The following is a 25,611-nucleotide window of genomic DNA, read 5'->3' as shown; positions in this document are numbered from 1 at the left end:
GGGATATAGAGTGTATACATACATACATACACACACCATTAAATGGCACAGTAATAAAAGTGAAATACTGGGATACATTTAGGCTGGGACTACTTAACGACTGAGAAGCAGGTTGTACGGCCATAGGTCACTTATTGCTACTGATACATCGCAAAGTAGAGAGAATGAGTTCACTTTGCAACCTGCAAGGTACTGCGCGCTCAACAAACAAGTCGCAAAAAGCTAGGATTTTTGTGATTTGTTTGCCACAGTCGCAATGCTACTCCATATACCTGTATATGCTGTGATGGATCTCTTGCGCAACCAAAATTGCTGTGCACGCGCTGGGACTACATGGAAACATTTGCCACACGACAATTGTCCTCTGAAAAGTCACACAACCAAAAACATTTGTACGACTATTTTAGAGCTCTGATTTTGAGATAAATAAAATAGCCTAATCGGTAAAATTCTGTCAGCTTTTCCATCATTCCCCGTTTAGACCAAAGACTATGGGCACGATTCATTATTCGAACTTTTTTTTTATTTTTTAAAGTCACCATTCTTTTGCCTTGTGGTGTTAGCTGACATGGTTCATGAGTTTTTTTGCACAGTCTTTCCTGGCTTTAACCATCTTTCAATTTGCATATAAAAAAAAAAAAAAAAAAAAAAGTGCACATTTTGCAAAAAGAAAAAAAAAAACAAAGATGCAAACATTTCTGGTGTACATATGATCACTCTAGGCGGGGGACTGGAGCACATTTGTGACAAATTTAGCGATTTCTTGAAAAATCACACATGATGGATCAGGCGAAAACAGTTCGAAATGGAAAATTGAATTTGGTGTGAAAAAAAACAAAAACAAACTAGGGCAGAGATGTCAAACTCAAATACACAGAGGGCCAAAGTTGCAGCCCTCACGCGGCCCTCCGCACAGCATAATGGGCCACCACATAGCCCTCCGCACAGCATAATGGGCCACCACATAGCCCTCCGCACAGCATAATGGGCCACCACATAGCCCTCCGCACAGCATAATGGGCCACCACATAGCCCTCCGCACAGCATAATGGGCCACCACATAGCCCTCCGCACAGCATAATGGGCCACCACATAGCCCTCCGCCCAGCATAATGGGCCACCACATAGCCCTCCGCACAGCATAATGGGCCACCACATAGCCCTCCGCACAGCATAATGGGCCACCACATAGCCCTCCGCACAGCATAATGGGCCACCACATAGCCCTCCGCACAGCATAATGGGCCACCACATAGCCCTCCGCACAGCATAATGGGCCACCACATAGCCCTCCGCACAGCATAATGGGCCACCACATAGTCCTCCGCACAGCATAATGGGCCACCACATAGTCCTCCGCACAGCATAATGGGCCACCACATAGTCCTCCGCACAGCATAATGGGCCACCACATAGTCCTCCGCACAGCATAATGGGCCACCACATAGTCCTCCGCACAGCATAATGGGCCACCACATAGCCCTCCGCACAGCATAATGGGCCACCACATAGCCCTCCGCACAGCATAATGGGCCACCACATAGCCCTCCGCACAGCATAATGGGCCACCACATAGCCCTCCGCACAGCATAATGGGCCACCACATAGTCCTCCGCACAGCATAATGGGCCACCACATAGTCCTCCGCACAGCATAATGGGCCACCACATAGTCCTCCGCACAGCATAATGGGCCACCACATAGTCCTCCGCACAGCATAATGGGCCACCACATAGTCCTCCGCACAGAATAATGGGCCACCACATAGGTGGTGGTTCTGGTGTTGAGGGCCAAATAAAATCACACTGCAGGCCAGATTTGGCCCAGTGGCTAGAACTTGACAGGTATGAACTGGGGGGTCAGTTTATGCTACACACTATGCTACTAATTTTAAGTTGCGCAGTACTTTTACACATGGGTTACAGATCATGCATCTGTATGTCAGCTATGACAAGTTTATGCAGGTAAAGGACAAATTAGTGGGCTTTTCAAACTAAACAGTTGACCAGTACTTGAGGCCGTATTTCCCTAAGCAAAAAATGGTGAACTAAAGATAGTTACTTCACAGCACATGGACGAGTTGTATGGCGTACAGCACTATCTAGCACCAATAATCTCCTCTGATTGCCAGTGCCTGCAGCAGTTCCCGCGCATTTTTATTTTACCTCACAGCGCTGCAGCAACTTCTTACAGGCGCTACACGCAGCCAATGAGGGCCCGCTTTTGAAAGGACTATGCTCGGAAATTCTGTACAACTATTGGTTGAATGAAACCGGGACGTCTATTGGCTGTGTGACGGAAAGTGGGTGTGATGAGTTAGACCCGGGAAGAATTGTGTTGTTGCTGCTCGGTTCCGGGATATTTGCTAGTGCAGTGAGCGGGTACGGTCGTCCGTGCGAGGTATGACAGCTCCTGTCCCCTCCTGTCAATTAACCCTTTGTACAGCAGTTAATCTACCTGAGGTACACGCACAGTGCGCTGTCATTACATAGCAGTAAGCCTATGTGCAGCTGGACAGTCTACACCAGTTTTTCCCAAACCCCATCCTCATGGCCCCCACAGGTCATGTTTTCAGGATTTCCTTAGTATTACACAGGAGAGTGAAGTATCATCAAGGCAGCAGGAATTCTCTCACCTGTGCAATACTATGGAAATCCTAAAAACGTGACCTGTGGGGGCCATGAGGATGGGGTTTGGGAAACACTGCTCTACATGATGGCTGTCTGCTAGGGAACATATAGGGTATGACTGACATAGCAGTTCATGAATAAGTGCTCTGCTGGTTCTAGTAATAACCCAGCAGCAAGTCTTGCAGGTTATAACAGCCTGTATTCTGTGACGTGACTACAGACTGTCAGGACCAGCAGCAGCATGTGCAGATGTTCTGTAGCTGATTATTATTCTTCAAAATTTAATATTTGATGATAATATAACTTTATAGGCTATTTATCCAGTTAATATAAAGAAACATATTGCAGTTACCTTAGTAACCTGTTATTTCTCCTAACACCCCCTCCCCCCATACATCCCTAATTTGCTCTATGGGTGCCTTTGGCTACTCAAAGTGCATTTTTACACATGATTAACTAAAGGGAACCTGTCCTGTTCAAAATGGTATCTGATCTGCAGACAGGATGTTATGGATCAGGAGAAGCCCATCAGAATGAGAGACATTGTGTTTGGGAAATTTTCAGTAGATCTTATTTATTGAATTCCCTGCTGTTTGTATGTGAGAGTCTAGTGGGTGGTTCTATCAGTGATTGACAGTCTTCCCTGTATGACTCCATACAAAGATAGCTGCAAATCACTAGTAGGACCGCTCACCGACTCTTATGGATGCAAACACCAGGAATTTCCATGAATAAAATACAAGTTATACTGAATCTTTTCCAACAAACTTATATATCATTCTGCTCAGCTCTTTCTCTCTGCCATGTCTCCAGATTGAACTGCATGTGCAATGTGACCGGTTCTCTTTAAATTGTCTTTCTACAATTTGTGCCATCACTGTGCCTACTGTACAATGGCCATGCCCCAATGTATGCGACATCATATGTGGGGTATCTGGGACAGGGCTAGTTTTCAACATGTGATCATGAACTGTAGCAGGACTACTATTAGTAAGTTCTGTGCTTGCAGTGCATTGACCTGCACTAATGTTTCGGAAATGTAGTACACTGCATTCCTTCCATGCCCCTAAGACGGAAGTACAACACCAATATTAATGGTGGCCTTCTGTGATAATATTTTTTTTATAATAAAACAGGGTTTTACTTAAAATTAATTTTTCTAGTCCTGGAAAACATTTTTAACAGTAAGTAGAGGTGGTGCTAATTGATCGGATCGTAGGGCTCCGTCCATTGGCCCCATTATTCATCTCTGAGACCCTCCTTCTACTTGCCAGCATCCATGACTCCTAACTTGCCTAGCCGGTGCAGTGTTATATGTACATAACGCCTCACCTTTATGCAAGACTAGCTAATCAAAAGAGGAACCGCGATGTAGGCAGGTAAGAGGCAGTTTACAGGGCTCCTGTCCATCAGCCACTGATTACTGACAAAGTCCTGATTCATGCTGCCTGTAGTTTGAGCAGCATGAATCAGCTGACAGGTTATCATTAATGGAAAAGTCTACTTCAAGCTATCACGGTTGGGCAGGTACAGGCAAGCGTATTTTCGGTCCGAGCGCAATCCGGCAAATCATTGATTCGCACCCGGACCAATGTTCTGAAATGTTACCGTGATCATGTCAGATTTTTTTCTCAGACAGAGCCTGCCCGGGAACAAAAATTGCTGCATCCTGAGTTTGAACTGATATTTTGGTCACACTCGGCGATGCAAGTCACTGAGTCCATGGAAACCATTGGACTACACTCGGATGAAATCTGAGTGTAGTCCGATTTCCACGGATGGTCAGAATCGAGAAAATAGAGAATATTTTTTTCTCCCATCTTCTCCATCTGAGTGTCACTTTAATAATTGACCCGATTCCCTCTGAGAGAATTCACGCTGGTCTTACCCTAGCCTTATAATGAATTCTAAGAGAGGTGCACATGTACTATAAGATATCTTCTGACATTATGCCATAAGCGCCGGATGGTGAAGTGAACGGCATGAACAGCAGTTTTAACTTCTCTAGGGAAGTTAGCTGACTTTCAGAAATCACAGGTCTGATTATTGTACAGTTTTCTACTAGAAATAAATGCTGGACTATCAGAATTTTTGGACTCTTGGATGCCAGATTTTAGGAATGTTGCTGTGATGGTGCACAAGTGATGGGTGATGCAGATAATTCAGCATGTATGCTGATGTTACTTTGTTTAACTGAATGTATAACAGGGATTTAGTTAATTTTGAAATTTTTATTTAAAATCCTTATAGACAAAATGTCATCCACGTGTTCTGAATATACAATTGGTGGAGTGAAGATTCTGTTTCCATGCAAGGCATATCCCTCCCAGCTTGCTATGATGAATTCAGTAAGTACTTTTGTTTGTAAGGGGGCTGTCTACTACTTCAAAATTGATGACCTATGCTTAGGATAATTAATCAGCAATTATCAACTCCACCTGTGGCCGGATGTAAACAGCATAAGGAGCTGCTCCATAGACTGTTTACTGGCCACTGCAGGGTAGAACACCTCAGTTCCTACTGAATTGGCTTAGAATGTGTGGATGGGTGGGACTTAAAGTGGCTGTTCTTAATGCTGGCTTGGATGCTAGCGCAAGTATTGAGAAATTTAGGCAGATAGAACGGAAGTGATGGATCAGAACACAGCAGTTCACATGAAGGGACCGATTTTGCAGCTTCAAAGCAGCGATAAAGGTAGCTGAGGGTTTTTTGGAGAAACCATGTAAGAATTGGCACACTCTTTACAACAGCATGATCTTATAGTGACAACTTTACTTTTAAAGGGAACCTGTCATGTTTAATAATGCTATTTGTCAGCAGATATAGGTTAATCTGCAAGTAAATAGCATTAAAATCCTGCCTGGCTGTCTTACTGGAGCTGCAGCTACAGAGAGAAAATGAACCTATATACTCCCTCAGTCATAGGGACGGTTCAGGGAGCAATTACAGTCAATGCTCACTGTACTGTGAGCACAGATGTAATCATTCCTCAGCACTTAGATTGACAAACTGATCTGCCGTGTGTGTGTGTGTGTGTGTGTGTGTGTGTGTGTGTGTGTGTGTTTGCGCGCTCAGAGCAGATATGACTGTAACTGCTCCCTGCACTGCCAGTAACTGAATGTGAGTGACTGCAAGAAGGATATAAGTTCATTTTCTCCCTGTAGTTGCTGCTCCAGTAAGCCAGTGAAACAGGATTTAAACTAACTGCATATTAACCCTATATCTGCAGGTAAATAGTATTTTTGCACATGACAGGTTTCAAAGGGGTTGTCCACTACTAGGACAACACCTTAAGCTAAATGTTCAGCCCCGATAAAATAAAAAAAACTATTCTCACTTCCCGTGTCGGCTCCGTTCCAGCGTTGTCGGCTCTTGCGGTCCCGGGGCTGTGATGCAGTGGAATAAGACGTGATGCCCGGTGCCCAATCAGCTCTGGCATCACTGGCCCTGCCTTCGTACAAACTGAACATGAAGAGGAAGCCAGGGCTGCAGCTGATCCTGGACTTCCTCTTCATGTTTAGTCTGTCCGAAAGCGGAGACAGTGATGCCAGCGCTGATGGGGCGCCGAGCATCACGTGTCATTCCACTGCATCACAGCCTTCGAGACCATGAGTGCTAACACCGCTGGAATGGAGCCAGCACGGGAGGTGAGTATAGTGTTTTTTTTTTTATCGGACCGAGCATTTAGTTTAAGAAGGGGTTGTCCTAGTAGTGAACAACCCCTTTAATCTTGTTTTAGCAGTGCTAACTTTTACAGAATCATTCCCTTTATTTACCCTTTTTTTTACTATAAGTGAAAATGAGGATTTCACCAATAAACTTTTTCTACTTGATATCTAGGAAATGTAAACTTTTCTCATTGTGTTTGGGAACATGACAGCATTTTAGAGCCAAATGTATTGAATATTTACTTTTATTCCAGATTATGAGAGGTTTGAACTGCAGACAGCATTGTTTGCTGGAAAGTCCGACTGGGAGTGGGAAGAGTTTAGCATTATTATGCTCTGCTCTTGCATGGCAGCAATCTCAGTATGGTGAGTAATTTCTTTTATGCTTCATGTGAAGGATGGGGGGATATAATGGCAGCTTACAATCATCCTGTAAGCATGTGTAGTTGTAACAAGACACCTGGCTAGCTTTAAGCAAGTGAGTCATACTCTCCACCAGCTAGCTAGATGCAAGCTCCTACAGGAAGACCTCCTGTGGATCCAAACCATGTGGTCTGCTTCTTTCAGACCGATAAGAATTCTATATCGAGTTATGGAAATACTATATGTCCTAGCCGTACATCGTGTATATTTTCAAGATCCCAGGGCATGGCGAATGTCTGTCTGTCGACCCATTCTAGCACATAGGGATAGCGAGATATGTAGAATAGCTAGCAGGAAACATAGTACAGCTGTGTTTAGTCTTCACGTGTAGCAGGGTCCCAGCTGGATCCGATGACACCAGAACCTCCTCCCTAGGACCGTCCATTAAGGAGTTATGACCCATCTGCAGTTTTGGAATTATCATCTGTCAGGGGCATGGCGACGAAGGACCTATGAACCCTCTGGAAACTCAGTCCCCCATGAGACCCAGCACACACATGGTCTGACGACGCCGGTAATTGACATGATTCATCTGCTTATATCTTTTGTCTTACCACTATTGTATTTGCATATCTGACCATTATATATGTATAACCGTTGTATATACAGTGGGGGAAATAAGCATTTGATCCCTTACTGTTTTTGTAAGTTTGCTCACTGACAAAGACATGAACAGTCTATAATTTTAAGGGTAGGTTAATTTTAACATTGAGAGATAGAATATCCCAAAAAAAAATCAAGAAAATCACATTGGATAAATTAGATATTTTTTTTGCATTTTGCAGTGAGAAATAAGTATTTGACCCCCTACAAACTATTATGAGTTCTGGCTCCTACAGACCAGTTAGACGCTCCTAATCAACTCGTTACCTGCATTAAAGACAGCTGTGTTACATAGTCACCTGTATAAAAGACTCCTGTTCACAGACTCAATTAATCAGTCACTCTAACCTCTATAACATGGGCAAGACCAAAGAGCTTTCTAAGATTGTCAGGGACAAGATCATAGACCTGCACAAAGCTGAAGTGGGCTACAAAACCATAAGTAAGACGCTGGGTGAGAAGTAGACAACTGTTGGTGCAATAGTAAGAAAAAATGGAGGAAATACAAAATGACTGTCAATCGACATAGATCTGGGACACCATGCAAAATCTCACCTCTTGGGGTATCCTTGATCATGAGGAAGGATGAGAGATCAGCCTAAAACTACACGGGGGGAACTTGTTAATGATCTCTAGGCAGCTTGGACCACAGTCAACATGAAAACCATTGGTAACACATTACGCCTTAAAGGTTTAAAGTCCTGCAGTGCCCGCAAGGTCCCCCTGCTCAAGAAGGCACATGTGCAGGCCCTTCTGAAGTTTGCCAGTGAACACCTGGATGATTCTGTGAGTTATTGGGAGAAGGTGCTGTGGTCAGATGAGACAAAAATTGAGCTCTTTGGCATTAACTCAACTCACCGTGTTTGGAGGAAGAAGGACGAGTACAACCCTAAGAACATCGTCCCAACCGTGAAGCATGGTGGGGGAAACATTATAGTTTGGGGGTGCTTTTCTGCAAAAGGGACATCATGACTGCACCATACTGAAGGGACGATGGATGGTGTAATGTATCGTGAGATTTTGGCCAACAACCTCCTTCCTTCAGTAAGAGCATTGAAGATGGGTCATGGCTGGGTCTTCCAGTAAGACAATGACCCAAAACATAGAGCCAAGGCAACAAAGGAGTGGCTCAAAAATAAGCACAGAAAGGTCATGGAGTGGCCTAGCCAGTCTCCAGACCTTAATCTCATCGAAAACGCATGGAGGGAGTTGAAACTCCGAGTTGCAAAGCGACAGCCTCAAAATCTTAATGATTTTGAGATGATCTGCAAAAAGGAGTGGACCAAAATTCCTCCCAACATGTGCGCAAACCTCATCATCAATTACAAAAAACGTCTGATTGCTGTGCTTGCAAACAAAGGTTTTGCCACCAAAAATTAAGTGTTGTTTGCCAGAGGGATCAAATACTTATTTCTCACTGCAAAATGCAAAAAAAATATCTAATTTATACAATGTGATGTTCTTGATTTTTTTGGGGGGATATTCTATCTCTCAATGTTAAAATTAACCTACCCTTAAAGGGAACCTGTCAAGTCCTAGTTGCTATGTACACTGCCCCCATAGTGTTGTTAGTTATGCAATGTGCATCACTAACAAGCTGTTTTCATGAAAATCGGTGGTAGTATAATGATGTTATAACGTTTTATATACTTTGTCTTACCTGCTCATATTCAGTCGTAGGGGTGTGATTCTCAAATTCAGTCATGGGCGGTCGCCGCGTTCAGTTAGTGATGGCGCCGCCCATGACACTGAATACTGTTCCTGGCAAGCGCTAGGTTTGAGGGGCGCATGCGCATTTGCACACGTTGAGATGCTGGTCCGGCACGTGCGCACTGATGCTGTGTGATTACCAGCTTCAGTGCGCATGCGCTGTGACCTGTGGATCCCGGCACGTGCGCGGTCAATGTATCTTCCGGTCACCGCATGCGCAGTGACACTGCTGCGGTGACCGCACGATACATTGACCATACACGCGCTGGGAGCCACAGATGCAAATGTGCATGCGCCCCTCAAACCCAGTGCTTGCCAGGAGCAGTTTTCAAATGTCATGGGCGTCGCCAGCACTAACTGAACGCGGCGACAGCCCATGAATGAATCTGAGAATCACACCCCTATGACTGAATACGAGCAGGTAAGACAAAGTATATAAAATGTTATAACATCATTATACTACCACCGATTTTCATGAAAACAGCTTGTTAGTGATGCACATTGCATCGCTAACAACGCTATGGGCGCGGTGTACATAGCAACTAGGACGTGACAGGTTCCCTTTAAAATTATAGACTGTTCATGTCTTTGTCAGTGGGCAAACTTACAAAAACAGCAAGGGATCAAATACCTATTTCCCCCACTGTATAGTCTATTGTCTAGTGTGCCCTTAAGCCGATTAAATATATAATTTAACCTTGGACTGCTCTTTTACCTCGATCCACGAATCCACACGTCCGTTTCTCGGTTTAATTTCTTATGCTATGGTTTCTGGCCCGATATAATTCCCATTATCGGACCGGGCTTATATCGAATAGGAACTTGTGGCAGCTCTACTGGGCTGATAAGCTTCTGTTTCACTAGGGCTAATGAAAGGGGCCTTTCAGCCTGTCAGGGGTGTGAGCGAGTGTGGTGCCACGACAGTGACTGAGTAGGCCACCTCTTCTCACTCCCTGTGCCTTCCTGGGCCCGTGAGGACAGGGGGTGTCTGTAAAAAGGTACCAATCTGACCTTGTGTCCCCCCGAGGGGTGCGGAACATCACATTGGTGCAAAGTGCGGATCCATATCACGTGATCCGTCTGACGTAATAGTGACGTCAGGTGAGGTGCGGATTCGTCACACTTCATTGTACATATAATGACCCATATTTGGTATTCAGTTTAGCTTCAACATATTTTAGTTATTTTTTAAGAGGTTTGTTTAAAAACATTTTTTTTTTTTACATTTTTTTTCTCAATTCCCTTCTGGGAACTTTAACCTGCAATCGTTTGATTGCTTGTACTATATATTACAATACTAAAGTATTGTAGTGTATAGTACTGCAGTAATAGCAATCTATGAAGCCTAGCCTGAGAGTGTAAAGATATTGGTGAGGGGGGCCTTCAGTAGGCACCTTTCTGCCATGTCATGCCAACAACATACCGCGTTTATGTGATGGAGAGTAAAGGCAATGGTTTCCAGAATGATCGTTTTCCTTAGTATGCAATTTGGTTAAACATCAATGATTGGAGCTAACCCCAAGCTCTGCTGTTTGAAGCAGGTGTTGGCTTCGCAATCGCCGTATAACATTGATATTGTTATGAATCTAGCTATAGAATTAAATTGCTCAGACCAAGTATATTCAATCTCTGTCCACCCATCCTGATTGATAGCTATAAGTGTGAGATGTTGTACTGAGCAGTGTGACATCTCAGCATCAGGAGGGACATAAAGGAGCTGCCAATCAGGCTAGATGGCCAGAGGTTGAATGCAAACTTTCAAAAAGATTTATACAGCCTTTTTGACATTGATTTCACAATTAGTACACCAGCCTCATTAGGTTTAAGAGATCTATTCAATAATGTACACAGTTTATATTTTGCAATCTGGTGGCAGAAATCAGATAGGCTGCACAGTATGCTTGTCTGCCTCTCTGAACTCCTTTCCCTAGCATTTAAATGGATTTGCACTGCAGGACAACTCCTTCTGATTCACCCTCGGTGCCGCATGAAATAACAAAATCCTATACTTACCACACGGACTAGAGCCATTCATCTGATTTTGTCGGTGTGTGGTGGCGGTCTTTAGATTACTGTGGCAAATGAAAGAATATACATTCTGATGCAGGAATGGAGCCTGCAACCGTCAGAGGCTGCTGATTGGCTATAATGGTCACGTAGCATAGAATGGCACAAAATTGATTTCAGAGTTATGGAGCTGGTCCAGGAAATAAGTAAAGCATTTTTTAATGCGGTGCCATCTTGTGAGCGCAACTTCAGACTGGCCAGAAGTCAAAAGCTACTTCACAAGCTATCAAAGCAAGTCTATGAGAGCCAGAACGAGGCTCTTATAGACTTGCATTGATTAGTGACCTCTGGCATGCTCCATGAAACACTGGAGCATCCGGCAGGTCACAAACTGCAGGAGACGGACCGAAACATGAAAATGCCGGAAGGTGAGTATCAGACGGGGCAGAGTACTGAATTTTCAGCACCCCTCCAGTAGTGAAATAAAAAAAAAAAAAAAAAAAAAAAAAGCTGGAGTGGTGCTTTAATTGTATTTTGTCATGGTATCCCTTAGCACTAGTTATCATAAAACATCAAAATAGACATTAAATCTGAGAATTGCCCATGAAGTTAAAAAATACAAAAACTCAGCTTTTATATTTAGATGTATTGCCCAGGCATACAGTATTGTACCCTGTTTGTGTTATTTATTATTGTGGTTGTAATCTGTTCAAACTTGCATTTTAAGAAAGCGTTCAATGTATTCATGATAATAAAGGCTTCCTTCTTGCTTTAGTTTTGAAAATAAAATCACTGTTTTATCTGTTACAGCTTTACTAGTTCTGTCAATGACCAGATCTGTTTCACCTCACTTGTACCATTGATTAACAGTTTTCTGCCTATACTGTATGGACAGAAGCTGCCAATTAATGATGGGGTCTGGGATAGCTGGAGCTCATGTATATTAAGGATTCCAAACCAATAATTCATCACTGAGGGCACTAACTGATCAGCAGCAGGTAGACCGGCATTTTATCAAAACTACAGCAAGAAGCCCAGTAAGTGATAGTTAGGTCCAGAAATATTTGAACAGTGACACAAGTTTTGTAATTTTATCGGTTTACCAAAACATATTTAAGATACAGTTATATATTCAAAATGCATGACTCTCCGCTTTTAATTTGATGGTCTTCACATCCTAATTGCAGTAAGGGTTTAGGAATTACAGCTCTTTAATATGTAGCTGCTTCTTTTTAAAGGGACCAAAAGTAGTTGGACAATTATCATAGAATCCTAGAATGCTAAAGTTGGAAGGGACTTCCAGGGTCATTGTGTCCAACCCCCTGCTCAATGCGGGATTCACTAAACCATTTTAGAAGGAGAACTCACCACCTCTCGTGGAAGCCTGTTCCACTCATTGAACACCCTCACTGTCAAAAAGTTTTTGTATAATATCTCAAAAGCTCTTTAATGGGCTGCATGGGCAATTCCCTCTTTAATCCATCATCAATTACGTAGGTAAAAGGTATTGAAATGATTCCAGGCGTGGCATTGCATTTGGAAGCTGTTGCTGTGAACCCACAAATTGCGGTCAAAGGAGCTCTCTTTTCCACCTTTTATGCTGCTCTCAGATGGAACAGCAAATTTCTGGTGACAGATTCTCTTAAACTACTTGCAGACTACCCAACATCTTAACGCGTTGGAGTGGTCTGCGTATTAGGCTATGTTCACACACGTTGTGTTTTGCTGCGTACTTTTCAGCAGATTGTTATGCAAATTTTCAGCTGTGTTTAGCAGTACCAGCAAAGTCTATGAGAAACCAGAATTCTCTGTTCACACATGTTGCTTTTTGTTTGCTGCATATTTTCTGCCTTGCTTGCGTATTTGGAAAATAGAGCATGTCAATTCTTTCAGCGTTTCTGCAGCAGAAAACGCACCTGCGTATTTGTTGTGTTTTTTCATCCATAGGAAGTAATGGGTGGTCAAAAATTTCCAGTTAAAAACGCAACAAATATGCATATTTTTTTTTTACGCATCTGTTTTGCTGTAAGAGAAAAGTTAGCAGCAGATATGCAGCAGAAAAAAACACGTTTGTGAACATAGCCTTACTCTGTAAGGACATTTTGTAGTTAACAGCTACACATAGATCATGCGGTTGCGGAGTGGGGTGCTAGCTGTCAAAGACAGGTGGACTACCTGTAGAGAAGGCAGAGACTTTTTATTACCATCTCTCTTCCTGATCCCTGAATTAGGGCTCTGGATATAGGTCTGGAAGCAGTTGTTTTTTTTTTTTTGTAAACCTTCATGAAGGAGCTTCTGTGCGATGAAAGCTTGCAAAGATAATTTTTCTGGTTAGCCCATAAAGGTATCACTCCTAGTATACACCGCATGCAGAATTATTAGGTAAACGCATATTTTGATTACTTCGATACTTTTTATACATGTTGTCCTACTCCAAGCTGTATAGGCTTGAGAGCCAACTACCAATTAAGTAAATCTGGTGATGTGCATCTCTGTAATGAGGAGGGGTGTTGTCTAATGACATCAACATCCTATATAAGGTGTGCTTAATTATTAGGAAACTTTGTTTCCTTTGGCAAAATGGGTCAGAAGAGAGACTTGACGGGCTCTGAAAATTGTGAGATGTCTAGCAGAGGGATGCAGCAATCTTGAAATTTCCAAAATTTTGAAGCGTGATCAGCGAACAATCAAGCGTCTCATGGCAAATAGCCAACAGGGTCGCAAGAAGCGTGTTGGCCAAAAAAGGCGCAAAATAACTGCCCATGAATTGAGGAAAATCAAGCGTGAAGCTGCCAAGATGCCATTCGCCACCAGTTTTGCCATATTTCAGAGCTGCAACGTTACTGGAGTATCAAAAAGCACAAGGTGTGCGATACTCAGGGACATGGCTAAGGTAAGGAAGGCTGAAAAACGACCACCTTTGAACAAGAAACATATAAGATAAAACCGTCAAGAATGGGCCAAGAAATATCTTAAGACTGATTTTTCAAAGGTTTTATGGGCTGATGAAATGAGAGTGACTCTTGATGGGCCAGATGGATGGGTCAGAGGCTGGATCAATAAAGGGCAGAGAGCTCCACTCCGACTCAGACGCCAGCAAGGTGGAGGTGGGGTACTGGTATGGGCTGGTATCATCAAAGATGAACTTGTGGGACCTTTTCGGGTTGAGGATGGAGTGAAGCTCAACTCCCAGACCTACTGCCAGTTTCTGGAAGACAACTTCTTCAAGCAGTGGTACAGGAAGAAGTCAGTATCGTTCAAGAAAAACATGATTTTCATGCAAGATAATGCTCCATCACATGCATCCAACTACTCCACAGCGTGGCTGGCCAGTAAAGGTCTAAAAGAAGAAAAAATAATGACATGGCCCCCTTGTTTACCTGATCTGAACCCCATAGAGAACCTGTGGTCCATCATAAAATGTGAGATCTACAGGGAGGGAAAACAGTACACCTCTCGGAACAGTGTCTGGGAGGCTGTGGTGGCTGCTGCACTCAATGTTGATCGAAAACAGATCAAGCAACTGACAGAATCTATGGATGGAAGGCTGTTGAGTGGCATCATAAAGAAAGGTGGCTATACTGATCACTAATTTTTTTGGTTTTTGTTTTTGCATGTCAAATGTTTATTTCTAAATTTTGTGGACTTATATTGGTTTACCTGGTGAAAATAAACAAGTGAGATGGGATTATATTTGGTTTTTATTAAGTTGCCTAATAATTATGCACAGTAATAGTTACCTGCACAAACAGATATCCTCCTAAGATAGCCAAATCTAAAAAACCCACTCCAACTTCCAAAAATATTAAGCTTGAATATTTATGAGTCTTTTGGGTTGATTGAGAACATAGTTGTTGATCAATAATAAAAATAATCCTCTAAAATACAACTTACCTAAGAATTCTGCACACAGTGTACTTTTGTCATTTTTGTGCATAACAGTATTTACAGTTAGGTCCATATATATTTGGACAGAGACAACATTTTTCTAATTTTGGTTCTAGACATTACCACAATGAATTTTAAACAAAACAATTCAGATGCAGTTGAAGTTCAGACTTTCAGCTTTCATTTGAGGGTATCCACATTAAAATTGGATGAAGGGTTTAGGAGTTTCAGCTCCTTAACATGTGCCACCCTGTTTTTAAAGGGACCAAAAGTAATTGGACAATTGACTCCAAGGCTATTTCATGGACAGGTGTGGGCAATCCCTTCGTTATGTCATTCTCAATTAAGCAGATAAAAGGCCTGGAGTTGATTTGAGGTGTGCTGCTTGCATTTGGAAGATTTTGCTGTGAAGTAAACATGCGGTTAAAGGAGCTCTCCATGCAGGTGAAACAAGCCATCCTTAAGCTGCAAAAACAGAAAAAACCCATCTGAGAAATTGCTACAATATTAGGAGTGGCAAAATCTACAGTTTGGTACATGCTGAGAAAGAAAGAAAGCACTGGTAAACTCATCAATGCAAAAAGACCTGGGCGCCCACTGAAGACAACAGTGGTGGATGATCGCAGAATAATCTCCATGGTGAAGAGAAACCCCTTCACAACAGCCAACCAAGTGAACAACACTCTCCAGGAGGTAGGCGTATCAATATCCAAATCTACCATAAAGAGAAGACTGCATGAAAGTAAATACAGAGGGTTTACTGCACGGTGCAAGCCACTCATAAGCATCAAGAATAAAAAGGCTAGACTGGACTTTGCTAACAAACATCTAAAAAAGCCAGCACAGTTCTGGAAGAACATTCTTTGGACAGATGAAACCAAGATCAACCTCTACCAGAATGATGGAAAGAGAAAAGTATGGCGAAGGCGTGGTACAGCTCATGATCCAAAGCATACCACATCATCTGTAAAACATGGCGGAGGCAGTGTGATGGCTTGGGCATGCATGGCTGCCAGTGGCACTGGGTCACTAGTGTTTATTGATGATGTGACACAGGACAGAAGCAGCCGAATAAATTCTGATGTATTCAGAGCCATACAGTGTGCTCAGATCCAGCCAAATGCAGCCAAACTGATTGGTCGTCGTTTCATACTACAGATGGTCAATGACTCAAAACATAAAGCCAAAGCAACCCAGGAGTTTATTAAAGCAAAGAAATGGAATATTCTTGAATGGCCAAGTCAGTCACCTGATCTCAACCCAATTGAGCATGCCTTTCACTTGTTAAAGACTAAACTTCAGACAGAAAGGCCCACAAACAAACAGCAACTGAAAACCACCGCAGTGAAGGCCTGGCAGAGCATCAAAAAGGAGGAAACACAGCGTCTGGTGATGCCCATGAGTTCAAGACTTCAGGCAGTCATTGACAACAAAGGGTTTTCAACCAAGTACTAGAAATGAACATTTTATTTACAATTATTTAATCTGTCCAATTACTTTTGGTCCCTTTAAAAACAAGGTGGCACATGTTAAGGAGCTGAAACTCCTAAACTCTTCATCCAATTTTAATGTGGATACCCTCAAATGAAAGCTGAAAGTCTGAACTTCAACTGCATCTGAATTGTTTTGTTTAAAATTCATTGTGGTAATGCCTAGAACCAAAATTAGAAAAATGTTGTCTCTGTCCAAATATATATGAACCTAACTGTACATAGATTTTTCTGGCTAACACGATACCGCAACATAATTTTTTACTGTGCATCAGAGATTTAGATGGAAACCCTGAAGTAAATGCTCAGCGTAGAGCAGGGGTCTCAAACTCGGCTGGGTATATGGGCCGCACATGGAAAAAATTTGAATTTGGGGGGCCGCATTCTTTGTTCAATGTGCCATTTTTAGTGATACCATTTTTTTTGTATACACCTTTTGAACATTTTTGCCGTGTTTATTTTTTTATGGCTTGGGTCGTTATGGATGTGGCGATAATAAACGTGCACTTTTTTGTGTTTACTTTAGTTTACATATAAAACAGCATTTTTAGTGCCCAATATTTTTTCATGCTTTATTTTATTTTTTATTTTTTTTACGATTTTATTTCCCCCAATTGGCCACATACAGTAATATTGTCTTACAATTAGCATCATATAGTAATAATGGAAAACATCTTGTAGTAATGTTCTCCATCCAAGTCCCCATCTTGTACTAATGTGCCCCATCCAGGTCCCCATCCTGTGGCTATGTGCCCCATCCAGGTCCCCATGCTGTGGCAACGTTCCCCATCCTGGCGCCCATCTTGTACTAATGTGCCTCATCCAGGTCCCCATCTTGGGGCTATGTGCCCCATCCAGGTCCCCATCCTGTGGCAATGTTCCCCATCCAGGTCCCCATCTTGTGGCTCTGGTCCCCATCTTGTGGCTCTGTGCCCCATCCAGGTCCCCATCTTGTGGCTCTGTGCCCCATCCAGGTCCCCATCTTGTGGCTATGTGCCCCATCCAGGTCCACATCTTGAGGCTATGTGCCCCATCCAGGTCCACATCTTGAGGCTCTGTGCCCCATCCAGGTCCCCATCCTGTGGCTATGTGCCCCATCCAGGTCCCCTCTTGTGGCTATGTGCCCCATCCAGGTCCCCTCTTGTGGCTATGTGCCCCATCCAGGTCCACATCTTGTGGCTATGTGCCCCATCCAGGTCCACATCTTGTGGCTATGTGCCCCATCCAGGTCCCTTCTTGTGGCTATGTGCCCCATCCAGGTCCCCTCTTGTGGCTATGTGCCCCATCCAGGTCCCCTCTTGTGGCTATGTGCCCAATCCAGGTCCCCTCTTGTGGCTATGTGCCCCATCCAGGTCCCCTCTTGTGGCTATGTGCCCCCTGTGCTGTTCTTCACACACATAAAATAGAAAAAAAAAAAGATGATTCTCACCTGTCCTCCGTTCCCTCGGCGGCCTTCCTGCAGATGTGGCCCGCAGGCACCACAGAGTCCGACCCCTTGACGATCCCGACCTGGTCCAGGAGGAGCCGCCGACAGCAGCGCTGCATTGCCGCACAGAGACCGTCTCCCAGCACAGCATTTTCAATGTCAGCCGCCGGCCAATCAGAGGCCAGCAGCTGACATCTGCATATGGCAATGACGTCATACTCGCTGCGCCGACACGCAGATATCAGCTGCTGGCCTCTGATTGGCCAGCGGCTGGCATTGGAAATGCAGTGCTGGGAAACAGTCTCTGTGTGGCAATTCAGCGCTGCTGTCGGCGGCTCCTCCTGGACCAGGTCGGGATCGTCAAGGGGTCTGTGCCTGCGGGCCGCATAAAGCAGCCTCAGGGGCCGCATGCGGCCCGCGGGCCGCGTGTTTGAGACCCCTGGCGTAGAGCATAGGATAAATGTGAACTGATCCAAAATGTTCTGTAATCCCCAAAATGCTAACAATAAAAGCTTCAACTCAACTCACAAAAACAAGTCCCCTCTTGAGTCTGTGACCTGTTAAGAGAAATATAGTGTGTTACTGGTAGCAGAAATGCTCTGGAAAAGCGACATGGCTCCCACCAAAAGAAATCCAGCAAAATCTGCGCTCCCCAATCCAAATGCTCACCTTCCTTCTGAGCCCCACAATATGAATAAAACGTAGTTAGTATCCACATGTTTGCCATTAATGTAGTGAGGAGAACTCACTTAATTTACTGGTACTTAACTTCAGAAGCACAAGCTGGTTCCAATATACTGAGCTCTACAATTTACTGGTCACTGCAATGGCATATTTGCAATTTTCACTCTGCAACTTCCACTGTGTGTTTGTTTTTGGAAAACACCCATAGAGTCAAAATAGTCAATACACCCGTAGATGAATTCTCAGAGGGGTGTAAATTTCAATAAGGAGTCACTTGAGGGGTGTTTCTGCTGTTTTGATGCTTACAGGCTCTGCTAATGGAGTCTGCAAACTATTCTAGAAAAATTTGCAAAAGTCAAATAACACTCCTTCCCTCCCAAGCCCTGCTGTGTGGCCAAACAGTACTATATAGCCACATATGGGGTATTGCCACGTTCAGGAGAATAAATTATGAGGTCTTTTTACCCATTTCTCCTTGTGAAAATGAAAAATCTGAGACTGAAACAGTATTTAAGCGATAAAATCTCCCTCCCAATGATATAAAAGTCTGTGACACACCTGTGGTGTCAATATCCTCAATGCATCCCTAAATTAATTCATTGAGAGTTGCAGTTTGTAAAATGGTTTAACTTATAGAGGGTTCTGCTGTTCTGGCACCTTAAGGGCTCTACCAATGTGACAGGACGCCCACAAAACATTCCAGCACAATTTGCATATTAATATTGTGCTCCTTCCCTGCTGAGTTTTGCACTGTGCCTGAAAACTAGTTTCTGACAAGATATGGAGTATTGGCGTACTAAGGAGAAATTGTAAGATAAGATACTTGGATAATGAAAAATAATATATGTAAATTGTATACAAAGTAATATATGTCTATGTAAAAATATATTCTTGCATATGTTCGCCGGACAAGACCATTCGGAAGAATAACCCAAAAAAACGAAAGCGGAAAAACCGAACAAAAAAGTGTAAGGGTATGCATATGCTACAAATTTAAAAAAATTTAATGAATGCATGGTTTGAGTAGAAGGGTGGCACTATAGAGACAGGCGCTCACAGTATAAGACAGTATAAATACAAATCTCATGGACCCAAGATAAAGTACGTAATGGTAGGAGATCCCAACATGTAATACATCAAGACAAAAAACATATATGCCATAATTCTGTACTTATCAGGTAATTACTTTCATATAGAAATGATATAATGATGTATGGCAATGGTACCGCGAAAATATTTGCATAGATCTGACTATATCAATACTTATGTATAATCTGAATGGATCATCAATGAAAAAGGTAATAAGTGCTTGTGCAAAATCTGCTTGTATATTAGAAATTAGCAGCAATAAACCACATGTATAGTCCAATGGATCAATACTAAGGATAATATAAAGTGCTTGTGCAGAATCAATGCAAAAGTTAAACAGCGGTAAAGATATCATACTACCTGTGAGGTCCAGGATACACGTGTGGCGCCCATCCCGACGCACGTTTCGGCGTAAGCCTTCATCACCCCCTTACGAAATGGTGTTTCTGCTTCTTTGACTCCTTGGGTGCTCTTCAAATGCGACATGGCATCCACAGTCTATTTCGGCCAAATCTGTGCTCGAAACGTCAAATAGCACTCGTGCCCTGCCGTGTCTGTTTCCTCCACATATTGGGCATCAGCATACTCAGGAGAAATTGAACAACAAATTGGGTGGTCCATTTTATCCTGTTACCCTCATGAAAATTAAAAAGTTGGGGTAAAGCAAATTTTTTTGGGGAAAAAAAATAATTTTTAGTTTTCATGGTCCAATGTTGTAAGCATCTGTGGATTCAAAATGCTCACCTCACCCCTAGATAAATTCCTTGAAGAGTGTAGTTTCCAAAATGCGCTCAATTGTGGGGAGTATCTTCGATGTGCTCGCAAAATATGTTCGCGTCGCCGTGACTTCATGTCTCGCAGCTGTTAGACAGCCACAACACATTCAGGGATTGCCTATTTGTCAGGCAATCTCTGCATGTCTCGCAGCTGTTAAACTGCCGAGTGTGCTCAGTTAGGACTCAAGCATGCTCGGATAATGCCTTTTCTGAGCACGTTCGCACAACACTACTGACCATCTGTTTTATGGGCATAAAAATTCAAAGTTCGATGAAAAGTTCGAAAAATTTTCAAATTTTAAATTGTTTCATAAATAAAAGCAAATCGTATTCGCCTAATTTTACTGCTATTATGAAGTACAATTTGTCACGAAAAAATAGTCTCAGAATCGGTGGTATCCGTTGAACCGTTCCAGAGTTATTACCACATAAAGTGACACTGGTCAGGAAGGTGAAAACAGGCTTGGGGGTGAAGGGGTTAAGCACATGGTTCGAATAAAGAATATGCCTTTTTAAGGAAGACGGAGTCTTGGTTTATTCCACTTTGAATATATACAGTATGTGTGATAATGGGATATTATATTGTTTCTGATCCAGTTATTCCTAGTTTCTGGTACAGAAATCCTGTATTTAGTTATTCCTTACATATAAGAACATCTTTTAAATACCCCAGACCCGGTGAAATGCGGGTCTCTTCATCTGAGAATGTGGTTTCCTTTATTAAAGGCAAGATATGTGTTGTCATAGTTTTTTTTGTTGTCTTCCCTCTTTCTAACATTTACTAGAAGGTTACACATGTTATTTTTTTATGACCGCTTTGGGGATTACGTGTATAGGCATCCACCTAATGAGTGGACCTTGTGTCCTCAGATGTTTTCCTCTAGTGGGGAGATCTTACTGTGACTTGAACCAAACAGGCCCAACACATGCTAAATCTCAAGAGCTGTTGGGAAACATCTGAGATTACATACTCACCTTTCCGCCTTCAAGTTCAATCACATCATAAACAGAAGAATGTCACCCTTTTATTGGCACTTTGGGGTTTGATATTATGTTCTGTACTCCTATTATCAGGCCCTGCAAGTTCTACGTTTAACCATTTCAGAACAGTTCTTTTGGTTATGATTAATTGTTGTATATGTTAATATGCTGACTCATAAATACATGTAAATGCACTACTCAATAGCCATCCCATAGTGAAAAAGTCATATGGACCAGCACTTAGCATTGCCACTCTAGACTGACTCATTAGCTAAGTAAAGGGTTTTTAATGTATTTTATGAAGGTTGCCTAACAGCGATCAATATAAAAAGAAAACAAAATAACCATAATTTGACTTTCAAATCTTAGGCCTTTTCAGTGGTCTTGGAAATGTGATGTTTTGTATTTTATCTTCTGCTAATAACAGACCTTAATAGCTATGTGATGTTTCCAATAAGGCCAGTTATTGGCTGAAGTGTTCAAGCTATGTATGTCACGTCATCGCTTCCTGAATGCTGGAGCAACAGTGCGGAAATGGCAGGAGAATTGAAAAAGAGTAATTTTTTTTATCATAGTGGCATATGAAAGTTTGTCAACTTACATAAAATCCCTTTAAACAACTACAGTGCTTTGGTCCTATAAAACAAGACCCTTTTTGGAATTTTTAACTTTTTTCATTTTTGTATTTATTTATATTGTTTAGTATTATTTTTATTTCTAACTATGTCTTTTTGTTTTTGTCTCAAATGTATCGGGCAGGTATGGTTATAGTTTATGCTGTCATGTACGGTCTGTTCTTTTTTTTTTGTACTAGTTTTGAATGTGTGTGTGTCTATATAAATCTCTATATATTTTTTTCTTTCCATAATATGTCCCCATCAGGTCATAAAAGAGCTTTGATGGTCACCTTTTATCTTTTTTATTTTTATTCTAACTGGGGTATCAGCAGGAGCCTCAGTTACAACAACAAAAAGCCAAGTTGAAGTGGGGCCACTCCATAGGCCCGCCCTAACGCACGAACAGCTTATTGCACCAAAACCTCTATTGGTGACTAAAGAATAACCAGGCTGCTGATTTCTGCAGTGAATGTACCTATTAAATCAGCAGTACAGGGCTTTTATGCCCATTTATTTAGTTTATCATGCCTGATCCTGATGACAGGTTCTCTTTAAGTGGTTAAAAAAAAAAATTACAGTACCTTTTTTGCCATTTTCTGAAGTCCGTAACGTTTTCATTTTTCGCAATATGGGGCTCTGTGATAGCTTATATTTTGTGCCCTGAGCTGACGTTTTTACTGATACCATTTTGGGTAGATACAATATTTTGTTCTTTTTTATTGCAATGTTGTGGTGGCAAAAAAACGTAATTCTAGTTTTTCAATTTTTTTTCTCATGTCATTTACCGATTGGATCAATTTATTTTATATTTTGATAGATCGGACTTTTCTAAATGTGATGATACCAAATATTTGTATTTTTTTTTAAATTGTTTTATTTTTTAATGGGGCAAAAGAATGGCGATTTGAACTTTTTGTATTTTTCCTTTTAAAAAAAATAAATACATTTTTTCTCACTTTTTTCTGTGCTTGTTAGTCTTATTAGGGGACTTGAAGCTGCGAGCATCCGATCGCTTGCATCAGCACTGCTACGTATAGCTAAAATCATGATCTCCTTCGAACGGCAGCTGAAAGCTGGCTTTCACAAGAGTGTCGTAATGGCAGGCACAGGGGACAGCAGACTCCCGGCTGTCTTGGCAACCCATCGGCGTCCCACGATCAGGTCACTGGTGTACCGATGGGCGCATGGAATAACGCGCTCCCCTGCAGCTGTCAGAGATTGACAGCGGCATTTAACATGTTAACATGAATGGTCCACCCGCGGCTGTTAGTGGCAGATGATGACTGAATAAATCAGTCATCATCTGCCAGGAATGATATGGGCTTGTCTTGACCAGATCAAAGGCAGGGACATGACCTATTATGTAACTGTACGTCATATGTCGTAAAGGGGTTAACCCTGCATGAAATCGTTTAGGCGATTGAAAACATACTTGTTTAACTTATGAAAATTGGATAATGCAGATGGAGATTGTTTACTCGTTCAACAATTTCACCGACAAACGGGAAAAGTGGAAATTCAAGCCCTAAGTAGGGTTATCTGTGTGTGTGTACACAATTTCATGATATTCAATGTTACAATGTAACAATCGTTATTCAATCATTTCATTCACAATTTTCTTCCTATATAAACACTTGCCTGACATCATTCGCACGTCGTGATTTACAGTCGCAGCGTTCATTATTTAAACGAATATCTGCTCGTGTAAGTGAACCCCTTACATCCTTTGAACTTCTAGTAAGAACATATCATAAGTGAAATCTCTCTAACCCAACACCCGATTAGCCACAAAATATATTAATTCCATACTTGTTTCCTGCAAGAAACTGCAATACAATATATACTTTGAAAAAACCAGACACAGTACAATGAACCATGACAACCGTCTAGGAAATTCAAATGCAAATTTTTTTTTTATATTTGTTTTTTTTTATGTGGGGGGTCAGGTTGGAGGGGATTTTATTCTGGTTATTGAGTGTTTATGGGTTTCTTATAAAACCTACTCACATAAGTCAGGACAACACTTTGAGAAATAAAGATGGCTAATTTATCGTCTACATGTTTTGAACGGCTTCTGAATTCTGTATGTTGTATAACAAAAAAATAAATAATGTAATTGTACCTGTATATTTCTCTTGTAGGAAAGCCTGTTGACAGTGCAAGTGAAAAAGAATGGAAAAAAGAAGAACATTCACATTGTAGCTGCACATGCCATTCAAAGACACCCCATTCCAATGCAGCATCTACTTCTACTACTGGTGGTATATCTGGCTCATCCTCAAGTGGTCTTTCATTAACTGCAAATGGTAATAGAATTCAATTGCACTCTTGTAATGAACTGTTTGACATTGGCCTATGCCGAGCGCATTACAAACCCTATTGCTATATTTTTGGTTTCAACGTTCATACAGTTTATGGTATTTTGAGTTTAGACATTACATATACTTTTATTCAACATGACAATAATTTATTACCTATTTTTTCTAGTTATCCAAAAATATCTGTAATCTTTTAAGTATTCAATACACTTTCGTACTGGGAAAATGTTATCACATAAGAATGTTTCTAGAATATTTTTCTATACATCTTTAGTAGTGATGAGCGGACCCGTCGAAGTTCGTCAAGTTCGACCGAACTTTGAACCAAAGAAGTACCAGAACTATACCTGAACTTGAATCTGAACCTGAACATCATAGACCCGAACTTTGGAGCTCAAAAGTTTCTCTCTCCTTGAAGTCCATTTTTGGAGTTCAGCACCTAGTGTCCGGTACGAATCCTGAACTTTACAGTTCGGGTTCGCTCATCTCTAATCTTTAATTCTCAAGTGCTGCATGGGAAGGATAATGATAATATTCTACAATGTCATCTGTGTGTGATCTGTTTTTATAAATCTATACTAAAAAATGTACGTGATCAAATACAGTTTCCTAGGTTTATAATAGAAATGCATCTGTAAAAATCGGATGCCACTTGGATGTATTTTTTACGCACCCATAGACTTGAATAGGTGAGTCTCATCCAAAACTCTGAAGAGAATAGTGCATGCTGTGACTGCATTCTCACAGACGGCCGGGCTGAAGAAAAAAATCGTTCATCTGAACAGCCCTATTGAATAACATGGGTTAGTGTGCTGTCCGTGTACTATGCAATTAAAAATCGAACAGCACATGTCCAATTTATACGTATGTCTGCATGAGGCTTATAGCTAGCTTTAGAATAAAGCTTTCTTTAAAGGGCTCTTCAACCCATCCTATTGGTAGCACGCAAGTTGTTAATGTCTAAAATTCTCGGAATTGTGACCATTTAGTATTTTATTACTGAAAGAAGCTGGCTACTACTTTACTTGTTCCTTTCATGTGAACTAACTGATAGAGAAGCACTTTACTAAATACCTTGTTTTTCCAAATCCTTCTGCAAACTGAGCTTCATTCCTGGTCACATTATCTCTGGCTAAGTCTCTCCTGGCTTCCTGTGATGTGATTTCAAAATCTTCCTCAGATCTGGGCTCTGGAAATTGATGGGTCAGGGTGGTTAGCAGTGTGAGTCTGTGGGGCTCCTTTCAGCTGAGCTCACACTGTTCCTGTGCATGCTGCTGCAGACACAGCTCTTCCTGCAGACC

At 41.9% G+C, this 25,611-nt stretch overlaps 1 protein-coding gene across 2 annotated transcripts in view; it reads left to right on the top strand.

The window, feature by feature from the left end:
* The first annotated feature begins 2,274 nt into the window (after positions 1 to 2,274).
* Positions 2,275 to 25,611, top strand: part of BRIP1 (BRCA1 interacting DNA helicase 1) — a 369,260-nt gene continuing 345,923 nt past the window's right edge. The window contains exons 1-4 of one of the 2 annotated variants that reach the window (XM_073665493.1): positions 2,275 to 2,400; positions 4,881 to 4,978; positions 6,553 to 6,664; positions 24,134 to 24,298. In XM_073665493.1, coding sequence (XP_073521594.1) covers positions 4,886 to 4,978; positions 6,553 to 6,664; positions 24,134 to 24,298 — 370 coding nt within the window. In that variant the 5' untranslated portion in view covers positions 2,275 to 2,400; positions 4,881 to 4,885. Of the gene's footprint in view, positions 2,463 to 4,880; positions 4,979 to 6,552; positions 6,665 to 24,133; positions 24,299 to 25,611 lie in introns of both variants that reach the window. The other variant, XM_073665494.1, reaches the window with a different exon arrangement.

Source organism: Phyllobates terribilis, unplaced genomic scaffold (genome assembly GCF_046119375.1).
Source record: "Phyllobates terribilis strain yellow unplaced genomic scaffold, ASM4611937v1 Scaffold_2__4_contigs__length_985480577, whole genome shotgun sequence".
NCBI classification, from domain to species: domain Eukaryota; kingdom Metazoa; phylum Chordata; class Amphibia; order Anura; family Dendrobatidae; genus Phyllobates; species Phyllobates terribilis.
Note: the sequence above shows the minus strand (reverse complement) of the source record. Positions and strands in the feature narration are given on the sequence as shown.